Source organism: Pan paniscus, chromosome 1, assembly GCF_029289425.2.
Source record: "Pan paniscus chromosome 1, NHGRI_mPanPan1-v2.0_pri, whole genome shotgun sequence".
NCBI lineage: Eukaryota > Metazoa > Chordata > Mammalia > Primates > Hominidae > Pan > Pan paniscus.
Window position 1 is genome coordinate 44,961,035 of NC_073249.2, and position 12,600 is coordinate 44,973,634.

At 42.5% G+C, this 12,600-nt stretch overlaps 1 protein-coding gene across 1 annotated transcript; it reads left to right on the forward strand.

Moving 5' to 3' along the window:
* Positions 1–3,927: 3,927 nt before the first annotated feature.
* Positions 3,928–12,600, forward strand: PPP1R15B (protein phosphatase 1 regulatory subunit 15B). Its single transcript, XM_003822966.5, has 2 exons — positions 3,928–6,492; positions 9,669–12,600. The coding sequence occupies exons 1-2, from the start codon at positions 4,573–4,575 to the stop codon at positions 9,888–9,890; spliced, it is 2,142 nt and encodes a 713-aa protein (XP_003823014.1). The 5' UTR covers positions 3,928–4,572; the 3' UTR covers positions 9,891–12,600.

A 12,600-nucleotide genomic window follows, 5' to 3' on the forward strand; every position in this document is an offset into this window, starting at 1 on the left:
GGAGGCTGAGGCAGGCAAATTGCTTGAGCTCAGGAGTTTGAGACCAGCCTGGGCCACATGGCAAAACCTCATCTCTACTAAAAAGAAAAAAAATCCCAACTTGGGCAACCTGGTGAAACAGTCTCCACTAAAAAAATATAAAAATTGGCCGGGCATGGTGGTGGGTGCCTGTAATCCCAGCTACTTGGGAGGCTGAGGCAGAAGAATCGCTTGAACCTGGGAGGTGGAGGTTGCAGTGAGCTGAGATTACACCACTGCACTCCAGCATAGGCAACAGAGCAAGACTCCATCTCAAAAATGTAATAATAAAATGAAAAAAAAAAAAAAAAACAACAGGTGTGGTGGTACACACCTGCTATGCCAACAACTTGGGAGGCTGAGGTGGGAGGATTGCTTAAGCCTGGGAGATCAAGGGTGCAGTGAGCCGTGACTGCACCACTGCACTCCAGCCTGGGCAATACAGCAAGATCTTGTCTCAAAAAAAAATTACTAAGGACCCCAAATAACTATCTTTATGCCTTTATGTGGTTTATAGCTATCAATATTTCCTATTTATGAATTCAAGACCGAGGAACTGAAAAATGTTCATTTAGGCTGGGTGTGGTGGTGTGCACCTGTAGTTCCAGCTACTTGGGAGGCTGAAGCAGGAGGATTGCTTGAGCCCAGGAGTTCAAGGCCATAGTGTGCTGTGATTGCCCCTGTGAATACCCACTGCACTCCAGCCTGGGCAACATATGAAACTCTGTCTTTAATGAAAAATACAATAAAATTTTAAAATTCATTTAAAAATAACCAATTACATGTTAATTTTTTTTTTCTGAGGCAGGATCTCACTCTGTTGCCCAGGATGGAGTGCAGTGGCACAATCTTGGCTCACTGCAACCTCTGCCTCCCAGGCTTGAGCAATCCTTCCATCTCAGCCTCCTGAGTAGCTGGGACCACAGGCGTGCACTGTCATGCCTGGCTAATTTTTGTATGTTTTGTAGAAACAGGGTTTTGCCATGTTGCCCAGGCTAGTAATGTTCAATTATTTTTCAAAACATAAAAAGCTTAGTGAGAAAAGTGGCATTGTCTTACATTTTTTCCAAATGTCTTTAGTATCTGGCTTAATATAAAACAGCTAGAATCTCGTATCTATCTGCTTTTGCATTCATTCTGTTGACAGTTCACACACCATGTATCTTCCAGAAGACTTCACTGTACATACATGAGAAAATGAGAGTTAAAAAAGCTGAGAATTATCATGGAAATATTTTTGGCCTTAAGGACCCTCTGAAAGGGTTTCAAAGGAGGATCCCCAGGGGTGCCCAGACCATACTTTGGGAACCACTTTTCTAGATAGTTGGATACAGCCCTCAAGGAGTTCAGGGACCAGCAAGAGAGAACACTTACAGGTATATGTAATGCAATGTGTTAAGTGCTCTAATAGAGCGGAATAATATAAGTACCGTGAGGGATCCATTAATTCTGGCTGGAAAGGTCAATGAAGGCTTCAAGGAGAAGCTGACATTTGAATTGGATCTTGAAGGATGAGTAGGTATGTAACAGGAAAGGTGAAGCTTTTCTTGGCTGAGAAACAGCATGAGTAAAGGCAGGAAGCAAGGAGTACAGGTAAGTCCAATGTTCCTAGAATATAACATGCATGAAGACAAGTGACAGAGGAGGCTGGAAGAGTACAGTGGGAGGGCAGGCTGAATAGAGCCTTTATTCTGCAGGCAATGAGGAAACAACTGAAGACTGTAAAGCAGAACCACACAAGAATATTAGCTAATCTTTGTGCTCCTACTCTGTCTAGGCTAGGCACTGAGAAAACTTAGTTTTCTTACCAATCCATTGAAAGAGGAATTACTAGCCTCACTTTACAAGAAACAGGCTTCTGGTAACAAATTTGCCTACTTGGATCTGTATTATGAAACTGACCTCTATTATTAATACATTTTTCTGAAGTTCATAGGATTGAGATTTTCCAGAGGTATGGATAATAATACAGGGTAAACAACAGAAACTGAGGTCCTCTTGGCTTCCTAGAAAGAAGTGGTTGTGCCGAACGTGGTGGCTCACGCCTGTAATCCCAACACTTTGGGAGGCTGAGGCGGGCAGATCACAAGGTCAGGAGATTGAGACCATCCTGGCTAACATGGTGAAACTCCGTCTCTACTAAAAATACAAAAATTAGCCGGGCTTGGTGGCATGTGCCTGTAGTCCTAGCTACTAGGGAGGCTGAGGCAGGATAATAGTTTGAACCCAGGAAGGCGGAGGTTGCAGTGAGCAGAGATCACACCACTGCACTATATCCTGGGCAACAGAGCGAAACTCGTCTCAAAAAAGAAAAAAAGAAGTGGTTGTTCCTTGAACAGGCCCAGTAAGGCAGGAGGAGCTGCTGGTCTCCCAGCTCCCTAAAGATTTTTCTGCTGTCCCTAGTGTTCATAACTGCCACCCTCCTTCTGTAATTGGTACTTGACTTCAGGGGTATCTATTACAGAGTTTTAGCAGAAATAAAGAAATGAACTAAGACCAAACTCACAAGAGATAATCAAACACAGCAATTAAAATTACCAGCCATTTTTTTTTTTTCAAAGGATAGTGGTCCATGTTTCCTTTTTGGCTGTTGTATTCTGTGGTTCTGGTTGCTAAGGAAGTATTAATAAATATGAATTGAATATGTTGCCTGCTTGGAAGCATAAAAGAGAGTAAATAGTTCTGGGGACTGAGCTGCTTCTCTGTGAGTTTAGTTTGCCCCACACCAGACATGTATGTACGCAGCACTGCCCAACTTTTACATAAGATCTCAGGTTGATGGTCTACATAGTACTGAACAATAGGAGAACCCTGAAATATCTGTCAGGCTGGGCGCGGTGGCTCACGCCTGTAACCCCAGCACTTTAGGAGGCCGAGGCGGGCAGATCACTTGAGCTGAGTTTGAAACCAACCTGGGCAACACGACGAAACCCTGTCTCTATAAAAATATGCAAAAATTGGCCGAGCACGGTGGCTCACGCCTGTAATCCCAGCACTTTGGGAGGCTGAGGCGGGCGGATCACAAGGTCAGGAGATCGAGACCATCCTAGCCAACATGGTGAAACCCTGTCTCTACTAAAAATACAAAAAATTAACTGGGCGTGGTGGCACAGGCCTGTAGTACCAGCTACTAGGGAGGCTGGGGCAGGAGAATCGCTTGAACCCGGGAGGCGGAGGTTGCAGTGAGCCGAGATTGCGCCACTGCACTCCAGCCTGGCGACAGAGTGGGAATCCGTCTCAAAAAAAAAAAAAAAAAATTAGCTGGGCGTGGTGGTGCGAGCCTGTAGTCCCAGCTCCTCCGGAGGCTGAGGTGGGAGGCTCACTGGAGCCCAGGAGGTTGAGGCTGCAGTGAGCCGAGATCGCACTACTGCACTCCAGCCTGGGCGACAGAGCTAGACCCTGTCTCAAATAAATAAATAATAAAAATCTAAGACTACGATAACCCTACAGTTGGCCCGCGGGGCATTCAACCTTCCATGGATTGAAAATATTCGGGAAAAATAAAGACAATAAAACATAATACAAATAAATACAGTATAACAACTAGTTCCATAGCACTTGCATTGTATTAGGTATTATACTTAATCTAGGGGATGGTTTAAATATCTGGGAAGGTGTATGCAGGTTATATGCAAACACTATACCATTTTACATAAGGGACTTGACCGTCTGCGGATTCTGGTGTCTACGGGGTCCTGGAACTAATCCCCATTTCATGAGAGGGGATGACTGTACACACGTCAGTGTGTATTAGGCCATCAAAACGCCTCCGGGAAATTCTCGGGTTATTTTGAAAACCCCTTCCCTCCCCAAGACCTTTAACCTAGAGGGCTGTTGGGGCGGTCTCCTAGGAGACCACACAGAAACGACTGCGCATGCGTGCATTCCCCCCGCCCCCCCCCCCCCCCCCCCCCCCCCGGCTGATGCAACCTCACGCTGCCTTGCGGCTCTACCTCGAGTAAGGAAGCCGACAGGGAAATCTGGCAAAACCAATCGGCGGCCACACGGAAGTGGGCGGAAAGGCCCGCCCCCCGGGGATTTTGCGAGTGACGTTGGGCGGCGCGGCGCTAGCGGCGTAGACGCCCAACAGTCCTGCGTCTCTTCCGGCGTCTAGGGGGGTGTCCTGCCGGCGCGCGGGCCCTGCGGCCATTTTGGGCTTCGCTTCCACCGCACCAGCCGGCCTACTCAGTCCTTCCGGTATCGCGTTGCTCAGGGGCTTTTCAACCCTCTGTCAGTCGGAAAACCATCGCCGAGGCCGTGGGGGGACTCCTATCCATGGTGTTGAAGCGTCGAGCCGACTAGGGAACCTCCTTCCCCGCCAGGATGGAAGTCGCATCAGTCGCCGCCTATTGCGCCGGCTGTTCTTCCCTGTGTTCTGCCGCCCGCTGCCGCATTCGCTGCCCTCTGTGGCTTTTCTGCTGGCTCGAAGATCGGCCTGGAGCAGCGACGCCACCGCTGGGCAAGGCCGAGACTCTGTAGGCTTCCTCCGAATCCCGTCGACCTCCAGCCGCTGAGCGCCGCGGCCCTATCTGAGAGACTGTCAAGAAAAAGGAGATGGAGCCGGGGACAGGCGGATCGCGGAAACGGCTTGGCCCTCGGGCGGGCTTCCGGTTCTGGCCACCCTTTTTCCCTCGGCGATCGCAAGCAGGCTCTTCTAAGTTCCCGACGCCTCTTGGCCCGGAAAACTCCGGGAACCCCACACTGCTTTCCTCTGCCCAGCCCGAGACTCGGGTCAGTTACTGGACGAAACTGCTCTCCCAGCTCCTTGCGCCGCTCCCCGGATTGCTTCAGAAGGTGCTAATTTGGAGCCAACTTTTCGGTGGAATGTTTCCGACCAGATGGCTAGATTTTGCTGGAGTCTACAGCGCCCTGAGAGCCCTGAAGGGACGGGAGAAACCAGCCGCCCCCACAGCGCAGAAATCTTTGAGTTCGCTGCAGCTCGACTCCTCAGACCCCTCGGCCACCAGTCCCCTTGATTGGCTAGAGGAGGGGATCCACTGGCAATACTCGCCCCCAGACCTAAAATTGGAGCTTAAGGCCAAGGGAAGTGCTTTGGACCCTGCAGCACAGGCTTTTCTCTTAGAGCAGCAGCTGTGGGGAGTGGAGCTGTTGCCCAGTAGCCTTCAATCCCGTCTGTACTCTAACCGGGAACTTGGCTCTTCGCCCTCTGGGCCTCTAAACATTCAACGCATAGACAATTTCAGTGTGGTATCCTATTTGCTGAACCCTTCCTACCTGGACTGCTTTCCTAGGCTAGAAGTCAGCTATCAGAACAGTGATGGAAATAGCGAGGTAGTCGGCTTCCAGACACTAACCCCAGAGAGCAGCTGCCTGAGAGAGGACCATTGTCATCCCCAGCCGCTGAGTGCAGAACTCACTCCGGCCTCGTGGCAGGGATGTCCACCTCTTTCTACGGAAGGCCTACCAGAAATTCACCATCTTCGCATGAAACGGCTGGAATTCCTTCAACAGGCTAGCAAGGGGCAAGAGTTACCCACCCCTGACCAGGATAATGGCTACCACAGCCTGGAGGAGGAACACAGCCTTCTCCGGATGGATCCGAAACACTGCAGAGATAACCCAACACAGTTTGTTCCTGCTGCTGGAGGCATTCCTGGAAACACCCAGGAATCCACTGAAGAAAAAATAGAATTATTAACTACAGAGGTTCCACTTGCTTTGGAAGAAGAGAGCCCTTCTGAGGGCTGTCCATCTAGTGAGATACCTATGGAAAAGGAGCCTGGAGAGGGCCGAATAAGTGTAGTTGATTACTCATACCTAGAAGATGACCTTCCCATTTCTGCCAGACCAGCTTGTAGTAACAAACTGATAGATTATATTTTGGGAGGTGCATCCAGTGACCTGGAAACAAGTTCTGATCCAGAAGGTGAGGATTGGGATGAGGAAGCTGAGGATGATGGTTTTGATAGTGATAGCTCACTGTCAGACTCAGACCTTGAACAAGACCCTGAAGGGCTTCACCTTTGGAACTCTTTCTGCAGTGTAGATCCTTATAATCCCCAGAACTTTACAGCAACAATTCAGACTGCTGCCAGAATTGTTCCTGAAGAGCCTTCTGATTCAGAGAAGGATTTGTCTGGCAAGTCTGATCTAGAGAATTCCTCCCAGTCTGGAAGCCTTCCTGAGACCCCTGAGCATAGTTCTGGGGAGGAAGATGACTGGGAATCTAGTGCAGATGAAGCAGAGAGTCTCAAACTGTGGAACTCTTTCTGTAATTCTGATGACCCCTACAACCCTTTAAATTTTAAGGCTCCTTTTCAAACATCAGGGGAAAATGGGAAAGGCTGTCGTGACTCAAAGACCCCATCTGAGTCCATTGTGGCCATTTCTGAGTGTCACACCTTACTTTCTTGTAAGGTGCAGCTGTTGGGGAGCCAAGAAAGTGAATGTCCAGACTCGGTACAGCGTGACGTTCTTTCTGGAGGAAGACACACACATGTCAAAAGAAAAAAGGTTTGTTTCTTGTCTTTTAACATGCCTGATATGTTCTGACTGTTTTTATATGCTTAAATATAGCAGCATGACTTTGGAGGCTTAGGAGTGCATGTATTTTTGAGGAAGGCCTCTAAATTCATATACTTGGATTGAGAAATATGTAAATGACCCTTCTCCTCCTGTCCCTCACCCCCCACCCCAATGCACATTGTTGCTGTCCAAAACGAACATACCAGTGTGTAGACGTTAGCAGGAAAGTGCCATTTTTATTTGGGTTGGTAGTTCTGGACTGTTTCCTTACAAGCAACTTTTCACACTTTTTAACGGACTATTAAACTTTGTGTGTACACGATTTAATTTTTCTAGAGATTGAAAAGGTCCTGTTACAGCCATAGAGTTTTAAAATGATTTTAAATGTATGTTGTCTGCAAATACTTAATATTTTGTTTGCATATAACAAGAGTGTCTTCATTCCTGTCCATTACAACCCAAAGGGATGATGATATCAAGTAGCAAGTCAGATTTATCTGGTCCAATTGGCCATGAAATTAAATAGTAATTTCAGTGGTTTTGACATTACATGGTTTTAATTGAAAGTCAAAGCCAGTACAGGAAATGGTATTGCCTTTTCTTAGGAATGCAATGCTAGTTATCAGTGGTCAGCTACAGGTTAATATTAATAATAAACAGTGATGGCCACTTACTTGGTTTATCTTGACTAGTTGCTTCCTGTTCCCAGGCTAGTCTTAAAACTTCATGCAGCGTTTTACGCTTTCATTACATTGTCAGGTTAACCTTATTTTGGGAGTCTTTAGAGTTGGTTTGTTTTTCTTTATAGTTGATTCAACTAAAGTTATTAATTGAACTCTTCCTCAAACTCAAAGGTGTCTATTATTGTAGAGGGAACGTTTTTTTAGTTTTCTATACCGTTACTTGGAGAGAGAAGTTAGTGGGTGAGTTATTATTGACCTCAGATTCTGCCTCACTGGGGCGTTTCAAATGGACAGTACCATAATCTCTTGGCTCCACATGGCCAGCTTACTACTTTGAAATTATTCCTGGGTAGAAAATGTCTCAAAATGGTGATAATCTTACGTCTTACCTTTAGGGCAGAATAAGTCATGTTAAAAATTAAATTTTAGTTCACACTTTGTAAATGCCATCTCTCTTTGTCCTTTTAAGGGGCCCCTGACAAAATGACCTATTTAGAATGAATAGGTAAGAAACAAAGTGGGGCAATGGAATGAGCACTTGGCAGCTGGAGCCCTGTGTTCTCTACTCCTCAGTGGTTAAGGCGCAGAGATTTGGAAGGCAGCCAGACCTGGGAAGTTGCTTGACTCTCATGGCCTCAATTCACTCTTACTTGATGGGAAAAATAATAATATCTATTGTACAAGTTATTGCAAGATTTAAATGAGACAAGTAAATAAAACTCAGAATTTATTGCCTTGCCTTTAAATGCTAGCTCTTATTGAGAGACCTCAGGCCAGTCTCATGTCTTGTTTTAGCTTGCTCGTTGAGTAAAATGAAATGAATGGAGTAGATGATACTATTGACTATGAACTAGAAGCAGAATTTATAAATGATTATGTCTGAATATGATATAATTATTTGACAGCCTTTGACTACCTGCCATTGGTATATATGGGGAATGGTGTATGGAATATATGGAGTATATAGCATGATGGACAGTGAGTCTAAAAAACCCTTCTACCTCTGTTTTCTTATCGGTATAATGGGGATGATAATAGTCCATACCTCATAGGGTTAATGTGAGGATTAGATGAGATAAAAATGTAAAGCTCTTTGAAAAAAGCCTGGTATATGGTAAACACTGTACGTTTTTATTATTTATCTTAATGACACAATGAATGAGTAGTATTCAAGACTAGAATGCAATAACTAGTAAGGTGTTACATACCTGCTAATTGTCCTCAGGGGCATCCCTTGGCCTGATGTAAAGGGAACGAAAGTAGTAGGCCACATTGGGGTTAGCTGATGTAACTATTAAACATACTTGAAAGCAAGTATTTACTTTTGGAGTTTGGTATCTTAGAAAGAAACTTCATTAGAAATTAAGTAGCGATTAGTAATGAGTAGGGATTGTCACTCATTACATGTCATTATGTATATTAGAATCACAATTTCATATATAGTGATAGCATATTGAATACAAAGGTTTTTAAAATCTTAACTACAAAGTTTCTTAGAGTAACACAGCTTTAAAAATACTAATTTTGCTATACTTTGTTTACTAAGTAACTTTTTCTCTTCTGTATTGTTATTGCCAAAGTAATGATACAAAAATAGTACTACATGTTGATTTAAAAGTTGGAAAGTGAAAAAAATTTTTAAAAGGAAAAAGAATAGAAGTAAGCAAAAATATTGTTAAAGCCTTTATGCAGTGATAAAAACAGTGACTTCCAGGGATATAGTGGTTATTTTCAGAAATATTTTGCTTGTCATTTTGAGGGAAAAATATCACAGAACTGTATTTCCCTAAGGATTAAAAAATAGCAGGGGTTAATAACAGCATGAAAAATTCAATTCCCTACCTGGATTCATTTTATTAACACCAAAAGCCAAGGGCTGGTGGGGGATGGGGGGGCAGACGACTGTGTGTGTATATTATGCAGATATAGATAAATGAAGTATATATAGATGAAAGATATGTATCTCTATATGAAATATTTAGGTGACAATTGTTCACTATTTTATCCAAATGCCATCTAATCTGAACTTTTTTTTTTTTTTTGAGACAGAGTTTTGCTCTTGTTGCCCAGGCTAGAGTGTAGTGGCACGATATTGGCTCACTGCAACCTCCACCTCCCAGGTTCAAACTGTTCTCCTACCTCAGCCTCCTGCGTAGCTGGGATTACAGGCATGTGCCACCACGCCTGGCTAATTTTTTCGTATTTTTAGTAGAGACAGGGTTTCACCGTGTTGGTCAGGCTGGTCTTGAACTCCTGACCTCAGGTGATCCGCCTGCTTCCGCCTCCCAAAATGCTGGGATTACAGGCGTGACAGAACTTTTTTTTTAACTTCAAATATAGCTGGGACCAAATATTCCTAATAATAATATGTTATTCTTAGTTGGGAATATTCTGAAAGAATTGGTAGCATAAAGGGTTATTGACCTCAATGCTGATTGCAAGATCCTAGACAGTTATTAAAATTAGTCTTTGTTTTTGTAGGTAACCTTCCTTGAAGAAGTTACTGAGTATTATATAAGTGGTGATGAGGATCGCAAAGGACCATGGGAAGAATTTGCAAGGGATGGATGCAGGTTCCAGAAACGAATTCAAGAAACAGAAGATGCTATTGGATATTGCTTGACATTTGAACACAGAGAAAGAATGTTTAATAGACTCCAGGGAACATGCTTCAAAGGAGTTAATGTTTTCAAGCAATGTTGAGTTGGCAGCCTGTAGTCCTAGCTAGCATACACTACCTCTTACCTGAGAGGTGTCTTTTAAAAACAAATCTTGGCAGCTGTCCTTTGACATTTTTTTTTTAGAGGAAATGTAACTTGGATCTAGTTTAATTTTTTTTTTGCAACATATCCCACTCAGAAACATTCAGGTTTGAAGCCAGCCCTGATAATGAAGGATGAACTAGTGTGATTTCTAATCCTCCCTTTTTTGATTTAGTTGGATGTGCTTTTAAATGTCCTTTGCCTGCATGAGGTGGAAAGGGGACCTTTTTGAGTTGTCATTTTGCACTTTCAAAACTTATTTTCTTGGAAAACAATATTTATAGGGCTTAAAGCCCATTTTCATTTCTAATCTAAATTTTATGTGTGCCTATCTGAAAACTTTGGGCTCTTTCTTGTTTCTTTCCCAAAATTCAGAAGTTAATGGGCTTTTATGTTTTTCTATATTTTTTTTATTTCAATGATTTGGCCTGTCTATGTTAGGCTAAAAAATAACCTTGTGTATGCTACCAACTTAAAGTACATTATTTTGTGTCACTTTTTTTTTTCTTGTAAAAATGACTTGGATTGAAAATATGTGGTAGCCTTTTTATTTCTACATTAAGTTCTACCTAGGATATTTCCAAGGACTGCCACAAAACCCATATGTGCAGTACTTTACTACTTTGGGAAAGCTGCATCTTTCTACCAAATTTTAACATCTAATATATTTAATTTCTTTGAAGAGGGTTCTGTGTATGTTATTGTAGTTCCCAGTTTAATATAGTTCTTTGTATCTCTTAACAGGTTGAAGTTATTGCAAAACACTCTGGAAAGTAATAATTACATCATAATCATTTATTTTTTAAACTTAAAAGCCTAGAAATTTCCTAGAAAGAAAATAGGAGACATCTCAGAGCAATTTGGTTTTGGTGTATATGTTCTCAACAGAAAATCAGTGTTAATGAATATCATGCCTCAGCACTGTCACTTTTAAAACCTGTCAGGATCCCACTGTAAAATTGGAAATGGGCAGTTCTGAATTTTCACGTTTGAAATGTAAAATATAAACTTCAGTCAATATCCAGGTTTATTGTGTCCTACTATTTAATAATGAGAGAAGTAATGGCAAGGCCTTTACTTTCAGGAAAGGATAGAAGTATAGATTAATGACTGGAAAGTTTTAATATATTTAGCCCAAAGGTTACTTTGAATTGAAGTCTTTGCATTGACTGTTTGTGTTTGGTTTATTTGTTTAGCTTTACAAGGTACACATAAGTTAGCTTGAGGGGTTGTTAACCCTTCGGTGGTCTGCTTTCATTCCGTGTGCTTCCTGTCACAGGTAATGGAAAACATAAGTAGAATAGGTGACCTCTTAGTTTTGAACTTATTTAAGTGTGGGGATGAATTTTTCATCAGAAGTGCTTACAGGGTTACTACCTCAGTTTACAATCTACCTGGTCATTATTTTATTTCTATCCGGTTCTAAGAACTGCCTCCACTGTTTATATATTCATAATTAAACACATTGAGAATGCAACACTATAAAAGCTGGTCAAATTTTTGCAGAGCCCTTATTCTGTGTGTTTTTTGTTTTTTTCTTTTTTTTTTGAGACAGAGTCTCGTTCGGTCGCCCAGCTTGGAGTGCAGTGGCGCGATCTCGGCTCACTGCAACCTCCGCCTCCTGGGTTCACGCGATTCTCCTGCCTCAGCCTCCCGAGTAGCTGGGATTACAGGCACACACCACCACGCCCGGCTAATTTTTTGTGTCTTTTTAGTAGAGACGGGGTTTTGCTATGTTGGCCAGACTGGTCTTGAACTGCTGACCTCGTGATCCGCCCGCCTCGGCCTCTCAAAGTGCTGGGATTCTGTGTGTTTTGCGCACCTCCACTTTAGGTAATCATAGGGAGCACATTTACAGGATGGTCTAATAACATGAAAAGAGGCTAGTTTCAAGCAACAGCAATGTCGGTTGGAAAGCAGGCGTCATTTGCCTTGAAAAAAAAAAGCCTTTTGACAACATACAGGCATTCTTTTAAAACCAGGCTGAAACATTTTATTTCCGAGACTTAACGTTGTGTTTCCTGTTTCTTAAACCTAGCACCTCTGTGTATTTGAAAATAATGAGACATCTTTCATTGGATTTTGGAAAATTGTTCCCCATGGGATTCTAACCTCACTACCAAATGAGTGAAAGCTTGATTAAGAGTTCTTCCATATACTAGCCTCCTTGGAAGAAGTGATCAGAAGGTGATAAGAAGGACAGAAAGGACTATTTTAAAGTTGGACTGAAGGAGAAAAAAGCAAAATTCTTGTTTCATCCCAATTCTAGTTAGAACAAAGTTAAACCCCCATAATCTTAAAGAGAAAATCTTTGGAGGTTTTAATTAAACATTTTATACATTTAAAGTCTTGTTAATGGTGCTTTAAGTGTCAATGTAGCATGTAAAAGGCTTTGTACAGACAGGTAAAAGTTCCATTTCTGAGTGATGAAATGTAACACTTCTTCATCTTTAACTTGAAATCAAAACTATCAGATTTTATTTTTGTATAATTTAAGGAAGGTAAAGTTAGGGGACTAGAAGACTCTAAATTGGCTTCTACAGATCAATATAAATGTAACTAGTTGGGATTTTATAGTTAAAATTATATTTGTGTATATAACATAACTAATCTGTAAATTAATAAATATATTTGCAATTATTAAATGTTAA

Coding starts and splice junctions, on each gene's coding strand:
- PPP1R15B (XM_003822966.5), top strand. CDS start 4,573: ATGGAGCCGGGGACAGGCGGATCGCGGAAACGGCTTGGCCCTCGGGCG. Junction 6,493..9,668: donor CACATGTCAAAAGAAAAAAG/GTTTGTTTCTTG, acceptor TTGTTTTTGTAG/GTAACCTTCCTTGAAGAAGT.